This window comes from Streptopelia decaocto (genome assembly GCF_964273445.1).
Source record: "Streptopelia decaocto genome assembly, chromosome: 25".
NCBI lineage: Eukaryota > Metazoa > Chordata > Aves > Columbiformes > Columbidae > Streptopelia > Streptopelia decaocto.
In genome coordinates this window covers 4279826-4301265 of record NC_138680.1, presented here as the reverse complement: position 1 = coordinate 4301265, position 21440 = coordinate 4279826, and the positions used below count along the sequence as shown (strand labels likewise).

The window sequence follows — 21440 nt, the reverse complement described above, 5'->3', positions numbered from 1 at the left end:
AATGGCAACTGCTACATGAGAAACACCAACCTCTGTCTTTTCTTTCTAAATCAGGTAAGAGCTGCACAATCACACCAAGCAGATTTAAATGGACAAGAGCCATTTCTGCGATGCAGCTCATCACATGCCCACCTTCCTAAGACAAATGAGGGAAAAATATATACCCGTGGATTAAAAAAACAGAGCATGCAGGTGGTGGCAGTTCTGACAACGGCGCCTCAGTTTCCCCGAGCGAGCGCGGCCGCGCGTCATCAGCAGCTGCTCTCCCCTCTGGGGCAGTGATGGATGGCATGAAATACCCTTTCTGCTCCAAGTGTCTCTTCCATGGTAGAAAGACGCAGTAGGAACAGTATCTCTATCTGTCACTATAGATGGAGATACATAAATTTTATATAAAAGTACGTACTATTTTCTATCTATATGCAATCAATAGAGTTCCATACATCTTTATATTTATGTAGCAATAAGCACATTAGATAAAAGTAATCTATTCAAATCACAATTACCTCGTACTCAAATATATCTTATAAATAATTTGTCTTCTGTTCTGATTGTACGCACTGGATATTGATATTATTTTGTCTAGTTATTATTAAAAAACCCTGTCTCTGCCTCACTCTAATCTTTTCTTTGGCACAGCCATTGTTTTAAAAGCCTAGAATGATAATAAAGCATAGGGAAAACACTTAGGAGAACCATCCATTTCCCAGCCCGTCTCCAGTTAATTAATACTCCACATTCTCAAGAGGAGGACAAATCTCAGCTCCTTTGCCAAATTAAGGGAGGAAGAGACACAATAAATATTCTACCGGGCTGAAGTGATTTCTGCTTCCGTTGCAGTTCTGGGCGCCCAGGGCCGTCAGTGGGGCAGGATGGGAGTGGGAACCGCCAGGGCGGCGCTCGGGCTGGGAGCTCGGGGCTGGTCAGAGCCAGCGCGTCCCCGTCCCTGTCACAGGGTCTGCGGGTCCCGCTGCGCTCGCTCCTCCGCACTTTTCCTCCCAAGAGAAACAAGGGACTTTGTCAGGGAGAAGTTTCCTGATGAGAGATTAGAATCATAACCAAATTAAATGATTGTCTCTAACTAATTAGATTAGTTTAAATTGAATAATGAAACCTTTAGCTGTATTTAATGTAACATGCCTGAAGTCCAACGATTAGTCTGCTGAATGAAGCTAAACAATTAAAAACACAATCTATTTTATGGCTTATTTTATAGGAACAATTGGAGAAACTATTACCGCAGAGGAGATGCGCAGTGACGGCCAGGCGAGCTGAGGACCCCGCGGTGCCATGTCAGCGTCCACACTTCCATCCGCGTTTGGACGCCCCGTGTTTCGCGCGCACACCAGGGAGCAGCTCCTGGCAGGTGAGCCCATCCACCTGTCCACGGCTTCCAAACAGATTTAAATGCTGAAGTGTTACCATGGGAGTACGCTTGGCACCTTTAAGCACCTGAACAACTTTTAAACCACAGCTTTTAAAATCCCCAAAGCAAAGTCCGGGATTCTGTCAAGCACCCAACTTGCTCCCAAAAGCACATCCTAGACTCCCCGGCCCTTGAGGGCTCGCCTGTCCCAGAAATGCGATTGCAAAGGGAGATACTGCACGAGCATGAAGCTGTTACTGCCTCTGTGGACACTCTGAACCCTCCCAAAGAGCCCCTGGCCCAGCCCGGCTCAGTTACACAAGCACCCTCGGTCCAGACCACAAGTGGCGCACGGGAGCCAGGACACAGCAGCAGCTCTGAGCTCCTTCCTCATGTAAACCCGCCTGTAAGACCTTTTCAAAACATCACCCTTCAGTTCAGAACTGAGCTTCCAGTCCTCTTAGGATACTTGCCCATTTGTAGTGACTAATCCTATTTTGGAGGTTGCTGGGCAATAGGGTCCTTTTATTTGTGTGGAGGGAAGCTGCAGCATTTCAAGCAGCATGAGCTCCAGCCTGCTACAAGTCTCCCAGCTGGCAGAACAGCTTGAACATTCTGTATTTTTGATGAAATCTTTGATCACCTCATTGCAAAATTTGGTTGCCTACTCCCAGCTCCCTGGCAGCTCCAAGTACAACCTGCCATTTCTACACGGGATTTGTTCTTTTACGGATTAGACACATTAAATAAATAAACCAAATTGTCTTAAAGATATCCAGATCAATAACGTCACAGATACATGGTCTGAAAACACAACATACTACATTTTTAAATAAAATAGGTGTCAATCAGACCTTCCTTTGTCCATCTGCTGAGATCCCCTCCAGAGATATGGTGCCTGCCCTCCTCGAGATGAACATGGAAGGTGTCACTGACCCCTTGCTATCCTGGAGATCTTTCTGTGTTCCTGGGTTACCACCTAAATCACAATGGAATATGCCCGTGGAACGAGGCTTCAGCTCCCACCTCTGCAACTGAGTCTGTGTGACCCTGGGCAGGACACTTAACCTGCAGCTCACTCCTGAAAAGGGGCTCATGGTGAAGCCTCCGGCTCTCTCCAGCAAAACACGTGGTCATTGTACAGCTCTGACAAGGGGCCTCTCCTGAATTGATCAATTCAGTTCCAAAGGGGAGGCAAAGGGGAGCAGCACCCCTTGCAGCCTCTGCAGCGTGTGTGCCGCCCCGCGCTGCCGCCCGCTCCCACAGCTCCCCGTTCACACAGCCAAGCGCTCGGCCGCTGACTGAACCGCATTTTGGCAACTCAGAGACTCACAAGCTCCCTTGACTCAGATTTACCAATCAATCAATGCATATATCGCTATCACAATAAAGCCATCATCTATATACACAACCTGTCAGAAATGACAACTCCTCATTCTAATATTACGGGAAATATATATGCCTTGCAGAAAACACCTGGTGGATCCCAAAAGTGGGAGAACGAGTGAAAAGACAGCAGGAAACTCAGTTCATCCACCTTGACAAAGCCAAGCACATCCCGATCTAACAAGAAGGTGCCTTCGCATGATGCTGTGCGTGGCCGTGTCTGCGTTACCTTCATCACGTTCTCTTTTGAGCTCTTTACCATCGCCCTGAACAGAATATGTAAAAAGCACAAGACCACGTGCTACGCTAAAAGATGGTTGGACGCATCCAAGATGTTTCAAACTTCATTTGAGGACTAACATAAGTGATTAACAGTTGTCTATAGCATTAGAAGGCAGGGAGTGGAAGTCCTTTTATCAAATTGTTAGCTGCCAACAACTTCCAGCTGACAAGCTATCTTTAAATTCTTCATAATGCCTTTGCAAAGCCCTAAAGCTTTGTTGAATCCCTCGCCTGCAGTTTTCCAACATCAGCTCTTCCACTCCTTGTCGTGGGAGAATGCAGCTACAATGAGTCTTAATGTCAAGTGTACGCATCGAGGTCTGGGCTCATGTGGTTTGCCTTCTGTGCTCTAAGCGCAGAACAGCAGCAAATCCCCAGCAACCAGAGCTTATCGGTGTCCTAAATTTTGCGCAGAGAGAGACAAGGGTGGAAGCTCACAAAGCGCCTCAGGACGAGTCCTGGGCGGGTTGCACCACTGGTCCCCAGAAACACAGACGTGAGAAACGTGCACAGCAAAGGCTCAGAGAGCGAGCAGCGCGGGCACCTGCGCAGCGGGGCCTCGGAGCCCTGCCCCGCCAGCACCAGCCCCGGCCCAGGACGGTTTGACGCTTGGCACGTGCGCTGCTCAGTTCACATCCCATCTGGGAATCCTCTTATTGTTTTTGGAATCGCTCTCAGACCCGCACACGTTCACCTTCTCCTCGAGGGAGGAGCGGAGTTCTGCACAATGGAAGTTGCTCTGTAGCTGCTGCAAAGCCCCTTTTCCTGCTCCCGGCCCCGCACTGTGAGAACACGGTGCTTGTCTGGACGTGGCTTGTTGAGCATCGCGGATTATATCACTGCAATCACAATGCATCAAAGTGCTTTCCCTACCTCACAAAGAACTATAAGCCTTAACTGACACAGAGGCATTACGTGTCATTGCAAAATATTATACTTTAGAGTATTCCATCCAATAATTAACAAATACATCAGGCAACACGTAAAACCAATCTTAAAAATGAGTAGTTAAATTTTTCTTAATTACATCCACTGAACCAAATCTGCCCCTAAACAACGCACATGTAATCCCAGTGAAGTCGGTATGGTTGTACAGAATACAATAAAACAAAAAGAGTCTGTAGTTACCATCTACATTGCAGCAATCCTGACAGTCCCCCACGAACATCAGGGACTCCTGCTTTACTTAGAGTTGTGACTGTGAACTATAAAGGTAAACTAAGCTGAACTGAGCAAACTGCATGGAAAGAGCCATGTAGCACTGGACTCACACAGCACGGGACCAGAAAGGCCGAGTCCCAGTCTAACGGGCACCGTCCGACAGCACACTGGGAAACGGAGCCGAGATTCTCCAGCAACAGGACTCCAGGTAATGGTGCCTTGAGAAGAACTCAGAGCCTGAAGAGCTGGCAGCACTGGAGAGATTCCGAATGCATAAGGACAACCAGACAGAACTGTCTGAACATCCGTCTAGATGCATTAGCCCCTACTGCACTAAAGAAACCTGAGTGATGTACAAGACAAGACATCATCTGCTTTTGTTATCCGCTCTCCATTTCTGCATTCAGCCTCCCTCCAGCTATTGCTTCACTACAGAAGGACGTGTTGTTCAGCCATAGATATAAACCAGGTGTAAGAACTCCAACACTTTTGCAAATTAATACAGCGCAGTTATGGCGGGGCAGCTGGAGACCACGTCGGCAGGCAGACCTCACACGTCAGAGCTACGAGCCATTGTTTCTGACACAGAACAACAGCTCGTTATTCACAGCATCTCCTGTGAAACCTTTTCCCCTCGCAGGTCACGGCAGGCTGGATAAAAGGCAGCTCTCCTTGCCACGGACCAGCGTACGCACGGGGTTTTGTTCCTGCACCGCTGCTTGGGCTGGGCACAGGTTGTATTTTAATAACCGGAGCCTGGCCCTGCTAACCCCCCCAAACAGAAACTCGCGTGGACGCCAGAGCGGCCGCTCGGCGAGCCGACAGCAGACAGCTTGAGCAAGGGTGGCAAATTCAGCTCCTAATTATTAGATTAAAACCTTGAAACAGTTGTCATGTGTGACGGGACAAAGTAGAATTTGGCAAACAGGAAGGGAAAAAACAAATCTTCCCATAATGATAAATAATCTCTGAAGACAGCCTTGTCATTTTGGAGAGCATCTCAACAGTTCCCCGTTTCTATTTTTTTTGGTCACTGCTTATCAGAATTTGCACGGCTAGTTAGTGGGTTAATTTAATTACGAGCAGCATTTATGAACAGCCTGATGGGGGATCTGCAGAGGGCAATAGAATCTGCTCTTGAATTATGAAATTGCACTCACTCACACATCTGGAAGCCGTCACGGGACAGATCGCTGTCTTGTAAATGCGTGTTGAGTGTTACAATATTTTACTAAGCACTCCCAATCTGTCAAGGTTTACAGGAGAGTAGAGACTGGGAACATTCGGGATCATTTGTGGCTTAGAGCCATTAGCTACTTCCACCCACTTATTGTGACGTTATTAATAGCAAAGTAATCTAAAGAGCAGAACTTGACTTACTCAAGATCTGAGATAATACAAGTGATTCTCACTAAGGGCCAAAGCTGAGACCCAATCATGGACGAGCCCAATCCCAGCCTGGCGCACAGGAAGGGTTTATCCCGTGCTGAGGAAATCACGACTTGGCCTGTGAAACAAACTTTGGGCAAAGTTTCTTCACCTTCTGGAGCTGCATCTCAATGAAAAGATTGGGAAGACTTCAAAACTCCGTGGAGCTTTTGGCTCCTTTTAAAGCCATTGCATATCTGTTTAATTCAAATCCCCATCCAATCATTCAGTATGGGTGGGGTTTTTAATAGGTCATTATGATGTGATTTATGGCATTGGTGTAATTGTCAGAATTACTGTGGGCAATTAAAATACAAAACACATGCTGCCAGACGCTTCGCTCACTCCCAGCACCCTCATTAAAAACCAGGAGCTGACCAAATTATAAATAGACTGGTTTGCACAAGTTCACAGGAAAGCTAATTATGAAACTTATCCCTGTGCACTCAGAACTCACACCATCAGTCACACAAATTCTTTCAGTGATTATACTATTGTATAACGTGGAGCAGGATTAGGATGTACAGGTGGGCGCAACTCCAGTTACAATGTGCAGCACAACTGTACTTTGCCGGGTGAATGTGAATACCTACAACTCTTACACAACCTGATGAAAGATGTGGGACAAGGGCCTGGGGAAGGGAGATGCTGGATTCTCACATTTAATAGAGAGCAAGGACTGCGGGATACAGGGGGAGGCTGCAGAGTACAAGGCTCCTGACCCATAATGGTGCGTCTCAGGGAAACGAGAGGCGTGTGAACACAGGAGAGCTCCAGAAAGAGCTGGAATAGGCTCTGGATTAGCTGGTAACTCGTGAGGAACGGCGGCGGGCGAGAATCACAGGGAGTGTAGGTGTCCAATACAGTGAGCGTGAACACAAACTGAAGAAAGAATCCTGTATCTAAGGGCGGGCAAGGCCTGAGACTTTTCCCTTCTAGTGTTCTGAACGCCTTACTCTCCAGAAAGGAAGGAGAAAAAACAAACACAACAAACCTGGAGGTTTCTATACAAAATTCAACCAAAATTGAACCAAGAAGTAAATCAGTGATGGAAGAAGAGTCCTGTTAGAGGTATCGGTAACCCCTCTGGTGACCTGAAGCCCCAATGGAGTATGCTTTCGCTTGTTACGGGGTTTCAGAGGAAACAAACAGTGAAACCCCTGTTTCAACGCCAGCAACCAGACTGGGCTCTCACGCACAGGGACGGCGCAGCCTGCACTCAACAAGCCCGGGCAGGTCCTGCACCCAGGGCAGCCAGGTTCTGTGTGTCAGAAACGCACCCGGACCTGCTCCAGGCTGAGCAGAGGCAGGAGCTCGGTGCTGCACGGGCAAGGCCCAGCCAGCCTGCGCACAGACGAAGAGCCACTTATACCAAGAGTTCCAAAAATAATGCTGATTTATGTTCTGTGTACCTGTACAAGACTCCGGGGTCTGGGGGTTTGAAGAGGGAAAGCTTGGAGGCAAGCAGGCATGGATGATGTCTGCCGCCCGAATTCTTCAACTTGGATAAACCCAATTAACTGCACGGGTATTTATCACCAACTCTGACAAGTACTTCTCAAAAACACACAGCAAGAAGCATGCTACTTCCCAGCCCAACAAAAAGTGGAATGCAAAATATCATCTCTTCCTAGAGATGCTACCTGACTATAACATCAGATCGCAAACTGCAGCGTCCAAAACCTCTCTTCACCTCCTCCTTTGTGTGCCCACACTCCAGAAACGCTGCTTGTGCGGCTCAGGAGTGTTCCAGAGGTACCTACTGGCACCGTTCCCCATTTCTACAGTCACTCTGGGATGCGGCCGTCACTGAAGCGTCCCTTCCACCTCTCTCCCGTTCCAGCAGCGCAGGAGCTGCAGGAACGTGACGCTTGTCTCACCTTGAGGCTTTTTGCGATGCCAAGAGCCCGCTCAAGTTTGCACGGAGCCCCCGCCCTGCGGCGCAAACACCAGGTACTGATCAAAAGCACAATGCGCCTGCTGACAAAAGGGATCTCGCTCGCTGTAACAACACTTTCTCCACCTCTATCTATCTCCTTTTTCTAGAGAACACAGTTTTACACTTGTCCTTCATACAAATAACCCGAGGGTGGGAATTATTCAGAAGGCTCGTGTTTGACACCCCATCTGTTCATTTCTGACAGCGATATATAATGTAAGGCTATAAAAACTTGAAAAATAATGCAACATAAAAAGGGATTGACTCGGCTCCAAGAGGCCATAAACGGTAACAAATACCATTGTATGATTTATTTCATGCTGTAATCTTTACAGTAAGTCATCTTTCAGACATTTCCTTGTGACAGGTTTTAATAATATTAATGCCCAGAGCAATCCAAATCATCGCCAATAGACATATTTATCAAGCTGCCAATCCAAGTAAATGAAATTCTATAAGCAATAATGTAACATGTTTAAAGGAAGCTAATAAAACAAGTCAGGAGAGAAATATTACTGCAAAGTATGCTCTCTCTAATCCAGCCCTGGATTTTATACAGCCAAAATGCAAATCTCTCCCTCCATGATTTATTGCTCCAGAAATACCAATGACCTTTTCAGGAGCTCTTGCCCAGCCCTGCTCCCACATTTCTAAGATCGTGATGCGCTCTGCCAGATGAGCTGAGCTGGAGCGCCCGGCACCGCTGCCTTGGGGCGGGACGTGATGGGCTCCATTGAGGAGTGGGACCTCAAGGCTTGGAGATTTATTGGGGACTGACAAGCCTTAACATGGGCTTGGCAACTCAGCAGGTATTTACAAGCAATTATCCAGGCACTAGATAAGTTACAATTAACAGGGAGCTAAAACTTGGTTCTTTAACCTGGTTTCCCTTTTAATGTAGTTCAGTTTCTGCTGATGCGCGAGGGGAAAGGAGCCGCGGCAGAGCCGAGCACATGGAGCCGTGCTCGCGTTCTTTGTGCCTCACTGGAAACTTTGCAGGAATGAAAAAGAGAGTCAACAATTCAGCAAAACATACACCATTAAATTTGTCCTGCCTCAGGCAACGACGTGTGGAAAAGCCATGACTGGTAAAGCAAGTGTATCAATGCAGGGGCTCAGGAGCGCCTGAGGAATCCTAACAGGTCTATGTGTTCACTTCTGGATGAGCTTTATAGGTCTTAAGGTTTTTTTGTATTGGTTTGTGATGACTTTTTTTTTTAATGATGCTAATTAAGTTCTTGCCCTGGATACAAAGATACAAAGATACCTCATTTCACCCTTTCCTGCTTCCCTTTGCCTTCCCACTCCTTGTCTCTCTTGCTGTTCAGACCTGAGAGCTCCGTAAGGCACAAGTGCCGCTCACCATGCACACGCACAGCGCCCGGCCTGAGAGGATCCCGGCCGCGCAGCAGCCTCGAGGCGCTGCTTTAATACCAATAATAAATACTGCAACTCATAATAACTGCACAGTCAAACGTCTCCCCCAGGGAAGTGCTGGAAGAGCAGTCCCCGGTGGCATTTAAAACTAAACACCAGAAAACACACCTGCACTGGCTGCTTAGAATATAGAGTCTTTATGATATGGTGATGAGGGAGAATCTTGGTGGGGATGGGAACCATTATTTATCTGCGTATTTCTTTAGAAGATTCCAAAATATCTCTTAGTAACGTTTTTGTTCTTCACAGCAGCAGCAGGGATCTCAGGGAAAATAAATAAATAAGAACTATATAATCCCCAAGGTGTAATCCCAAAGTATGGAAACTCACTTCACTTAAATACCTCCCTCTGGCATAATTGACTTTTCATGTGCATGTTAATAATGATATTTCAGCAGGTTGTGAGGGCTTGTTCTTTTCCCTCCACTCCCCTTCCCCTTTGGTAAATTATGTTATTGGGCATGAGGAGGGGGAGGGACACGTTATAAATCTAATTATGGCTTCGTTTATATTTAAGGAGTCAGCACAATCTGGTAGTATGCATGTATGTATGTACCGTGCAGTCCCAATATTTACAGCTGACCTAATCAGCTGTAGGACAGCAGCACCGAGCAGCATTTTATTGTCCCGACACCGCGCGTGTGCTGGGGACGGCTGTGAAGACACAAAGCTCTCCAGAGGACGCCTTGGACTCCTCGCTGTACTGACATTTGCCTTTGCTGCTGAAGCACAAGAGGGTGGAGGGAAGGGAACATCATTTCTGAAGCCTCTCCAGTTCTACAGCAGCAGCTAATTGCTCCAAAGCAGGAACGAGCAATGCGAGCCTGTGCGCCTCTCTGCCCCGCTACGTTCCTGCTTTCCCCCTGCAAATTCTGGTACGACACCATTTGCCAGTACGTCCCGTCGCCCCCTCCAGCGGATGCTCTGGAAGACTGAGCAGGTTGCTGTTGCTCACAGCTCACACCAGAGCACGATCTGCTCCCCGTGCTCAACGTGCCAGCTCGGGTTAGGAGTCCCAGCAAACAACGGACACTGTGGGTAAGAACACTGCAATTCAGCCCTTGCCTTGGACGGCAGGTGACCACACTCCGCCACCAGCTCGCAAACCCTGCCGGGAAATCAGACTTAAATATGGTGAGCACTACACACTTAACACACCACTGCATTCCTTTCTTTGTGAGGTTCTCGTGTTGGGATCCACAAGCTAAAACTCACTCCGAACTGTGGAGTTTTTCCCCTGAAGACATGGAAACCATTGAGAGTTGTGCGGGTGGAGGCTGGGATGAAGGCAGCACACCCTCACCTCAACCACACCTATGTGACCATTTTTAACCTCCTCCATTTCCCATCAAGTCATCAAAATTCAAAAAGGCTAAATGGCCTAAAGTCCCAGATTGAATCTGATGACGGAGATCAAGAAAATGAGCTTGAGTTCCCCAAATCCTAAAGTAGCTATTTAACAGCTGGAACATCTTTTCTCTGACATTTGATCTAGTCCTCTCTGGGCCATAATCTGAGGTCATGGGCTGTTAAGCCCAGCATTATAACACCAGGCGGTGATTAGAGCATGTACAGCAGCACCCTTGGAGATTTCTGAAGAGCACTAGAGCCCACCTCCATCTCCTGCCTCTCACGGGATGCTACTCCTGACGCTGCCCTGGTCCGTGTCTTTGTTGCTGATCCACATTCCTCCCCGTGTCAGCATCTGACAGGAGGTGCAGCAAAGCTCTCTGTGTCACACGTGTCTAAACGTGTCCAGCGCATACAGATGGGAAAGGAGAGGCCTGGCTGGAGGAACATTCAGACACACGTATCTTTTCATCTCACAAACTGACAGATGAACCCTCTCACATACCCTTGACTTGCTTGTGATGTCGTAACTATTGCCAAACCACAGTAACCCAGATGAAACAGCCAGCAATTCCAAACACACTCGGCAGAAAAAAGGACATGTCTCTGAATAGGTGATTTATCAAGCTGTAATTGTGCTACACAGGTGTGCCGAGAGCAGGTGCATTGAGCCCCGGTCACAGGACAGCTCTGCCTGCAGCCCTGCGTCGTGAGGGGCAGCTGCATGGGGAGGGAGCTCTGAGGTGCCACAGGCCACCTGACTCCTCTAGGTCAGGCTTCACGCAAGTACGTAAGTCAGAGAAGGAAAACTCAGGACAGTCTGCCTTACACAGGCATAAATAAGTATCTGAGAGAACTCTTATGATCTTCTAAACCAAGATCCTTACTCCTTATTTTGATTGCAGGTACCGCAGGCATACTCACCTACACCAGCGGGGTCTTGTCTAACCTTCCCATTACCTCCCTCACAATCACTTTGGAGGAATCCAGAACACCACGTACCACTTAAACTACATTATATGGAGAGTGAAGGAATGAACCAACATGCTTATAATTAAGCTCTGTTTTGCTCTGATACATCCCAAATCCTCAGGGAAAGCAATGGCAAGGACTCATGCCTGGCAAAGCTCCTGATCCACCTGAGGCAACCACTCTCTCCACAGCACAACTGGTGCAGAACCGCAGGTTTGCAAACAACTGCTTTTTATTAATACACATTTATACTGAAATGTCATCTTTTCCCTTTAAAATCTAAGATTACCTAGGAAACAAGAAGAAACCCAACCAGGCGGAGAGCTCCTACAGTGTCAATGTGCCTATTCGCTTGCCACTGCCGTTTATTAAGATGTCTCTGCGGTTTCTGGCAGTCTCTTTTCTGGGAGGCAGCTGGCTTTTGGGGACCAAGTTACAGCTCGCAGAGTGCGTTGGACTGAACGTGGGCTCCAGCTCCTCTTTGTACATGACATTACTACGGGGATTCCTGCAGGTGTCAGCACGTCTGTGTTGGTTCCCTCAGCGGGAGTACAGACTGAAGGAGTTTTGCCTTTATCTCAACCATCTGCAGTTCAGAAGCACATTTTGTAACGGGGTTTGGCTGCCATCTGCTGCTGAAAGGGTTTGCAACTGAAATACAAGCGCATGTGTACATCCACATCTAATGCAAAGCTCCCTGTCTACTCTTGAAGCAAAGCACCATCTCCATGGAGGGGAGACCCTGGCAGAGCAGTTAGTGGGAGCCTGGGAGAGGTGCACATTTTGGCCTTAAACACTTAATGGAAATGCAGCAAGCTGCAATTTGGTGAAGTTACACAGGTCTGAGGGGCTGCTCTGTATTTCAACACAAAACTAACACCTAGCAAACCCCCACATCTTCCCAATGGAGTCTGAGGTGAAGGAATAAGTGTGACATGCTTTATAATAGAACCATACCCTAGAAACCAGGAGCGAGTTAGGCAGAACTGAATTGTGTTTAACTGATGAGAGCATAAATGCACTTGTCTGCTCTTGAAAGTTTGTGTTCTGGACCTGTTTTCAACAAAACAGCAACAGAGAATCTTACCTTCTGACTTCTGCCAGGGACCGAGCAGCAGGAAGCCGGCTGTGTTCTGATGGCGCTTCATCCGCGCAGACGGACTGACCAGAATAGCGCTGTGTTGAAAAACAAACAAGAGTCACCACGGTTGGTCTATCTGGTGGCATTTTTCATCTCTGTTTTAAGAGTTCAGACTGTATGATCATAACAGTTTCCTCCCACCTCACAATCTCACATTAATCCTCTTCGTTATAGCTTCTGTGACTTATGAGAGACACAAGACATGAAAAAGTTCACGTGCTTTTTCAATGGCATAAAGGGAATTTACTGTCCACAGAAAACTTTCAACCCAGATTTAATGAATACGGCCAGAGTGAAAGATGACAAGGTTGTTAATGCTTTCCTTCCACACGAGGCCTGGACTCTGCTCCTCCAGATTCATGGCTCCGAGGACAAACAAAATACGAACGACTACGGTTATTGCTACAGCTATTGCAGCAAGAGCTAGAGGCCTCACTTTTACAAGAGGCATCTCTGCTGCTCCAGCTGTTGTGTAGAGCAAGCAAAAATATACTCCCTGTCTCTCAAAGAACAGGCAGCTTCCTTTTCTGTTTTCTCTTTCCATCATTCTATTTTCAGCCAGTGTATGAACTCAGGGAAGAACAGAGTTGTGGCCTGTTTTCCATCAGTACCAAACAGCTACATCCACTGCCTCCTTCAGCGCAGAGTTCATTCAACACTTCTGGAAGAGTCCCAGTGTATTCTCAGAGCATTGTTTCCCTATGACCCTCTGTCTTCAGAGCTGCTGTTCTATAGTTTTGTCAAAACAGCCATTTCCTTTCTAAAAGCGGAAAGAGAAATAACTGCATTCAATAGCCTGCATTTTCTGGGTGTTTTCTCAAGCTTTTTAAAGATCTATGGCATTTATTTATTCCCCTTTCTGAACTAGTTCCAGCTTCCCCATTAAGATGTCTTGTATTTCATCATTAGAACAGACAGTGTTATCTGGCCCGGGACCAGATCAGCTCCAGAGAGCGAAAGCTCTGCTGCCAGCATTGACAAATTATCCCGTTATGACAATGCTCTGCAGCACTCAGGATCCTCTGCAAGCCCACGTGGCTAGAAAAGGGAGGAGGCGTTCCCTTCCCAATGGAAAGAAATAAGCTTGAGTCACCCCAAAGGAAGCGAGACCTGTGCTGTTTGCGTGTGGAATGGAAGGTAAAGCCCTTGGTCACTGGAAGCAGGGTGACATCAGCTGTGCGGTGACACCAACAACACTGGAGTTAAATAACAGACCAGGGAAAGCCTCAACCCTTCTAGACAATTTCAATTCATACACTGGAGCACAGGTGTTACTGCTGCATTTAAATAAAGTTACAGGGAAATTTCATTACTGCAAAGCATTAGGAGCCCCTAATTTGAGGAAAGCTCCTCCTTACTTTGCAGTAATATTAAACCTGCCTCCTTCGTTACTCACATGAGGTCTTGTGTTAATAAGTGCTCTTAGAGGTTTGATTTTTGCTGAACTGTACCACCTGCTCCAGTATAAGCGCTCTTTGTTCTTTGGGAGTGGGTCATACCTAGGTCGTCAATCAGCAGAACATTCCATGCGTACAGCTCCGGCAGGTTTCAGATGCCACTGTCACAGTACGTGCTATTCTCCTGGCATACGAACACCTTCTACAGAACACTTCATAAGCTACCCAAGGTGTCAAAATGTTGCTTTCCAAATACAAAAATATTCAATGGATTTTGTCACAAAAGGTGGTGTTTTTTTTTTAAATTTAAAAAGCTTGCTGAGTTTTCACAATGTGCTTGAAAATAACTACCTGAAGTCTCAGTTTTGTTCTCTTTGCCACACCTGTGAAATATCTGGACTTGAATGAAACAGAACGGGTCAATGAAAAACCACCAGCCCAGGTCTACATACAAGTTCTGCACTTAGGAACTCTGCGTTTATCTCACCTGGTATCTACTTAGCTTGCCTAATTCATTTTGTGAAAAGTCCCTGAAGAGAGAAACAGCCAAACTCTCCTTTGCAGGAGAGGGATGTGAAGTTTTGCCCAGAGCCACTAGGTGATAGCAGCAGCACGCCCAGCGCAGGGCTGGCAAACCCGCACGCCTAATACTTCCGGCTTCTCATGGTTTTAATACATTTTCTGGTATTGATCTGGAAATATCTGAGCAGCTTGTGTACTAGAGATGTGTGTTTCTTGCCTTCATTTCTTTCTTTAAGGCTGTGCTGGAATATGCTGACAGATAGCCAAGCGTACTTGGGGTTCTTCATGTGGGTTTGGTTTTTTAGGGGTTTTAAATGCTAAATGTGCATTTGCTGACAACTTTGTCAAATACTACTAAAAATAACAACTTTCTGATTTTGTTATGTTAGAATCTCTAGATAGGTTAGTAACTGGATGAGTAAGAGACACTGGGTAAAGATCCTGTTTCTAAAAAAGGCAGATTTTTGACTCCACAAAGGCCAGAATTTCAACCATCTGTCTGACAGACAGACAGACAACTGTGATCCCTTGTCATGAGACAGAATTATCTGTAAAACTACTCATGTTCAGCTAGCGATTCCTGATAGACAGCAGAGCGATGTACTCCGGCAGCTGGCAATGGAGAGAGGTGACCACGCATGTCCACACCTGGGACCTCTGCACTTCCACGTCCACTATCTGGAGAGGAGGGGACTCGGCATCAAAAGACGCCAAGATAACGGCACATGGCTCAGACACAGGGTGAAGAATCACACCTGCATTCTGCTAACAGCCCAGAGCTAAGAGAATCAATACTGTGAATATTATTCACTTTGCCAATTCCACCTGTAAATATCACTCAGACTAGTATCTCCACTTTGGGAGATGTCCTATAAACAGAAAATTACAACAATCCCCTTTGGAACCTGGCCTTCAGGACTGGCTTGGGGTATGCTGGCCATGCAGAGTCACACAGGCCAGCAGCACTAAGGAGTCCCCAGTTCAAGTCTGTCCCGGCCCAAGATGTGCAGAACTGTCAGCCCCGAGGGCAGAGCTGCCGCAGCGTGCAACCCTCTCCAGGGTGCAGGAGCCACGCTCCTCCGTGTTAATATTCGGGATATTGAAAAAGGTAATGACACCTTATTTAGTAGCATTATATTCTGTACGGGGTTCAAGGCTGCACAGCTGCTACCTGTCTCAGCCCTTCAACACATCTGATGAAATCAGAGCAGCAAGCAGTCAGTTGGCTCTCAGAGTTCTCCAAGCAGGAAAAAATGTGACAGGACAAATATGTTCCCCTGCCAGCAGCACTATCTGTGTCACTGTTAATATCAATCAGAGAATGGAAGCACTGGAGTATCTCATCCTACCTCATGATGTGGGAAGTATCTTCAGTAGAAGGTTGTGGAGAGCGAACATCTGCTAGAACGAGACAAGGATTCGCAGATTCCATCTGTATCCCAGGAGAGAACAGTTAAATCAAGGTTTAAACCCATGCGAAGCACAACAATCTCAGACAGCAAGCTGATTCAGTGGCACATGTCTTTAGTTAAAAACTTGGATCAGACCAACACGATCCTATTACTTGGATTTGCACACATGCCTCAACATTTCAACAGCGACATAGCTCCAGTCAAACATACAGTATGTAACGCGTATTTCTATTTTCAAAGTGCTAGAACACATGAAATACACTGGTATGCAAAAGTACCACTAAAACAAGTGGAGCTGCCTGCAGTGTAAATCTCAGCACCAATGCAGTAAGCGCAGCCCAAGCATTCTTCCACGAGGGACAGGATCTGCACAAGACTGGCTTATCGGAAAGGGCAAATTAAGCTCTTACCCCAACTCTCTTCCGATCTTCAGAGTTTAGTGCAGGCCCGTAAAACAAAGTCACGTAGGCTGAGCAGCATTTGAGCACAGCTTCCAGCTCCAGACTAGGAAGAGACCTGTTCAATACAAACAACAACAGGGGGCTGAAAAAAATCCATCAATCTCTCATAATTACATTCTCTGCAAGTCTCCATTTCTCAGAGAAACTATTTGCCATAACAACTTGCTGTTCAAAAAAGCTACGGGGATTTTGGCAGCTCAGTTAAAGTACATAGTTTAGATTTTAATGAAAACAAGCTTTTATAAAACTTAACAGTCATAGAAATGTTTCCTGGGTTTTTCCTGTGTTCTACTATTGTCATTAATTTTTCATGAACATCATTCCACCGCCATCCATGCAACTCTAATTTCTACAGGGTGCTTTCCTACTCGGTCTCGTTATTTTATTCCCAGTTTACCAAAGGCTGGATTTTATAGAAGAGTTCCATTCCCATTTAGGTACCAAGAATAGACGGACAGACTTTGAAAAGAGCTTTGGGTAGCGAGCTTCCTGAAGAGTCTGGCATTCTCTAAACGCTGCAATAGCAGCAGCTGGGCTTTGCATGCTTTTGAGAACATCTGTATCAAAACAGCAGCGGAACCCTTCTCAAAAGCCATAGGATTTGGACATCTGCCCCTCAGCTCTTCTGAAAATCCAGCCTCAAAGTACACTCACAAAAACCAACATACACTGTAACTCGGACACCGAACACCGCTCTCCTCTTGGCTGCAGCGTGCAGCTCCACGGCTGCGCAGGCTGCGGCTGTCACGCAGTGACGCTCAGGGACGCTCCGTCGGCATCCAGGGACAACGCGATGCCAACTGCTGCGACGGCAACCGCGCGCAATAAGCAAAGCAAGACTGGTCAGACGAGTCAGACCAAAGATGCACCTCGCCTGCTATTTTGTCTCCAACTGCCCAGTTGTCAGTGGTGACATACAGCGTGACTCTTCCGCTGCTGTCTTCATGTCACTGGACTGCCCTCTTTCTTTTCCTAGGTTAATAAACCTTTTCATCAGAAGAATTTTAACAAGCTAAGTCAGTTTCTAACGGTATGAAAATAACCAGGCTGGGATGAACGTGCTCTCATGCCCGCAGATGGCAGCATTTCCTTGGTGCTAGGACACCTTTGCAAACCAGTAGGTAAGGACTGTTTGGTTCCCAGCATCCCTGCAGCCTTGGAAAGCGAAGCAGAGGAGCAGAGCGAGCCAGACAGAGCGAGACAGAAGCTGCTCAGCAAAAGCGCCGGCTCGTCCTGTGCCCCACAGCTGGGGTGGCAATGCAAACACGTGCCACCCGCCCACGCAGGATCTTTGCCCCTTTCTGTTTGAACAATGTCATCAAAAGCTTCAGGCCTTGTCGAGAGTTTTAAAGTCTTTTCTAAGCACTGCAGATGAATAATGCAATCAGACTCTCCTTCAAGCAATCAGGACAGCTGAGTATGGAAGCAGTGATTTTGCATGAATTGGGAAAACCATGTGCCCAGGAAAAAAAAAAAGAAAAAAGGAAAAACAGAACGGGGATATAACAGCCCAGCGAATAGTTGGTGGAGAGGCAAAGAATGTTATTGCAGCTTTTAAATACAGCAATATTTAATGTCTGTCCTTTCAGCGCATTGGAGACCGGAACTGGAACCAGCAGGGTGCTGGGAACGCTGGGGTGGTCCTGGGCCAGCCTGCCCGCTGACAAGAGACACCCTGGGTGATCCTGCCATTCCACACCAGCGCTGCTCTCAGAGCCCCCGGGCCGCCAGCTCCTGTCGGCAGGGTTGGGCGGCAGGTGGCAGCCTGTGCCCGCTCCTCACTGCGGGGACACAGCGACCAGCTACCGGCACTGTCCCCACAGCAGAACGGGTCATTCGCACACTGAGTGCAGAGCTGCAAAGAGAAAGCGGTTCATCAGCGCGCAGTAGCACACTGCCCCGTCTTCGCAGGGACAGATACATAAACCATGAAAGGAAGCATGCAGAGAGCTGACTTTTGTTTGATTTTCTTTAATTTGACTAAACCATAGTTTAGGCTGCAATGATGCGCACATCTGGAAATACAGAGTGGAAATCCACCAAGAGGCACCATGTACTGCTAATTTCTGATGCAAGAATAGCACTACCAATACTCAGAGCTTTACAAACACGAGGACATCCACACCTACCTCAAATATCTCTGTGCTATCAGTATTTACAGGTAGGAAACTGAATCAGACAAAATAAGGCCCAAAGGGGATTCAGCAGAATATCAGGAGCCCGATTTCATGGTTTCCTGGCACAGAAGCGGTTTAAGCCGCTCTCCCCCTGCGGCCACGCTGCTGCAGCACGGCTGCGCGACGCTCAGCCGCTATCTCCAAGGGGAACGTGCAGTGCCCGCTGTGACACAGCATTTAGTTCGGCCGCTGATCAGTAGAACAAAATAGTGCTTTTCATCAGAGAGCACTGCAGATCTCTTCAATTAGGCTCGTGTTCTGGATTTTCCTAATTTGTTACTCAGACGGTAAATTCTTCCAATGGTTAATTATCTTACCCTGAAAACACACAGACTTTTCCAGCTCCTGTGCTAGCTCCTGCTTCCAGTGCAAGCCGGATCCCGACCTTGAAGCCAAATGCCACCGCGTGTTTTCCCGCTGGCTAGTGGAGCCATCTGTTATAAGAAGTCATCTTCCCCATACTGTGCTTGCACATTGTGATGGAGTTTCTTCTTTATTTCCTCTTTGATAGCCTAAATGGATCAAGCTCCTTACATCTTTCACGAGAAGGATGCTTCCCAGACTCTGAATCATTTATATGGCTCTTTTATGAACCCTTCCAATTTTTCAGCATCCTCTTTGATCTGCAGACACCAGACCCCGAATCACTATCCCAGTGAATATCTGGTTAATGGGGGTGGATGGGTGCTAAGCTTATTACATTAGATCTGAGAAAGGCAAGATTTGATTTTGAAGTGCACCAGTTCGACTGAGAGGGAAGAAGGATAACAGAGGCATTGAACTGGGGAGACGTTTCCTGAAAGGATTAAACTTCTGTCTGGGTAATGAGAACATCCACAGTCACATTAGAGCGGATTAAAGAGAAAGATAAATTCTCCTGCTTCAGAGCATAAACCAACGGCTGGTGGGGATGACAAATAAACGCCTCCTTTGGGCAGAGGCTCCTGTAGCTGTTCACTGGAGAGAGCTTCCATCTCCTCCATCTCCCACAGGAGAGCTGGCTACCAGACACCCAGGACACTGGGACAAATGGGTCTAGAGGAGATCACCCATCTTTCTATTACATGGAGACACACACAGATTGAAGAGACAAAGGGTTTGCACTTTAAGATTAAATCCTTTTGTTATCTCTCTCTGCTTCCAAGCCTATCTAGGTAAGAAGGCTAAGAAATTGAACTGAGATGTATTACAGGCTGCATTCTCCCAGCCCCCTTCCTGCTGCAGCCTGTTCGGGGTGGATGTGAATATATGTGCATGATGCAACAGTCCTCTCACCCCTGCTTGGTAAACAGCCCCCACTTGGACTGGGCTCTGAACCTTCCAGGTGCAAAATAAAACTGATTGGCCTGGAATTTGGAAGCAAATGAGCCAGGCTGCTTGCTCCAGGCTTCCAACTCAATAAACATGCATCTATATCTAACAGACAGTCTGTCACCTGCCTCTAATAGAAATCACCTGCTCCTCTAATAATCATTAAACAAATTGACAGCACAATAGCCAAGGCCTCTCATCTTAATGCCACCTGCAGCAAGAGTAAAATAATCTACTGATATCTTTGCAGAAAGGCCATTATTCCATGCAATATCAATGCACATACACTCCACGTGACATAGAACAAACATGTCCATGAAGTGAACAAACTGCATGAGAACAGATTCAAGTGTCCTTCCCAGCTCCCCCACACACGTGTTCAGCAGAAATCACAGACACAGCAGCACTGCATCCACTCCAGGGCCGTTCTGCATTTAACAAACCCCACGGGGCTACCGACCACCTGTGCATGAGCTGGGAGCTGGGAGGGAAGATGCAAGTGAGGAGTCAGAAATGGGTTGTGTGGGGATAAATTGGGCCCTTGCTGTTTGTCTGGTCCTTATCTCCACAGTCCAAGAGCATATCAGTAATTTGCAGAGTTCTCTTCACAGCATGCCTGTGTGGGAGGGAAATCACACATCCCCATTTTGCAAACAGGGAGGTGAACCAAAGGAGCAGTACAGGATTCTTCTGTTCCTGCCCAGAGTCAAGCAGGCGGTCTGCAGGTGATGGAAATGAAACAGCATCTCCCAAACCTCCCACTCCCGGCCATGGAGATACACGGAGCCAGCAGCTGAGACTGCAGCTACTATATGTAACTTCATTCAGAGATTATTTTTTTTCCTTCTAGAGTGCTGAAGAGCCGGTGTTTGACAGCAAGCTTCTGGCTTGGGTCAATCCTCACTTTAAACACCTCTCCTCTGCTCCTGAGCCGCTGGTACAAGCCCTCCAAGGGGTGTAGGACAGCAGGATGCTCAGTCCCGGCGGAGCTGGGCTCCGGGCCCGCTCTGTGTTCACAGGGACACGGGGAGCTGCGGCGTCTGCCTGGAGCACCGGGAACACACGCCACGACTGCTCCTGCCACGCGTGCTGATGCTGTGATCAAAGCAGTTCGCACTGGATCTAGGTTACTCTAACCAAAGCACATTAGACAAAGATTAACATGCCTAAATGATACATGTGTTCTAATTAGAGAATGTAATCACCTCAGGCTTGATCATTATTGCTCCCTTCACGTTTATCATTTCAGCTGCATTAAGGTCCCTGGCAGTTCTTTCATCTAACTTTTATATCCAAGGACATCAAGTTTTTAATCATTAAACACCTTAAACACCACTTTTCAGGAACCTTTGAAGAATAATTATTTTCCCAGTACAAGCTGCGTATCACGGAAGGTTGTTTTAAAACCTCTCATCTCCGGCTGCTGCGCTTATGTCAACGAATCTCTTTGGAAATGAGACTGTGGGAAAGTAGCTCAGAAAATAGAGAAAAAAATGTTTTGTCATTCTCCCTCTATTTTTTCATCCATTTTGTTCTGCTGGAGCATTTCCAACTCAACTACAGACCCCGTCAGAGTGCCAGCATTGTCATGAGCCAAGGGACTTCCATTAGAGACTGAGCCCTCAGAGGCACCACCACCCAACCCGCGCTGCTGCCACCGCGCTCCCACTGCTCATTTAGCTCAGGGTTTCTTCTCAT

At 47.1% G+C, this 21440-nt stretch overlaps 1 protein-coding gene across 1 annotated transcript in view; it reads right to left on the bottom strand.

Moving 5' to 3' along the window:
• Nucleotides 1-923: 923 nt before the first annotated feature.
• KCNU1 (potassium calcium-activated channel subfamily U member 1) overlaps nt 924-21440 on the bottom strand; it is a gene marked incomplete at its 5' end in the record, with an annotated part of 30717 nt that continues 10200 nt past the window's right edge. The window contains 4 exons of the mRNA XM_082072789.1: nt 924-1035; nt 12409-12497; nt 15731-15813; nt 16204-16309. Coding sequence (XP_081928915.1) covers nt 950-1035; nt 12409-12497; nt 15731-15813; nt 16204-16309 — 364 coding nt within the window. The 3' untranslated portion in view covers nt 924-949. The remainder of the gene's footprint in view (nt 1036-12408; nt 12498-15730; nt 15814-16203; nt 16310-21440) is intronic.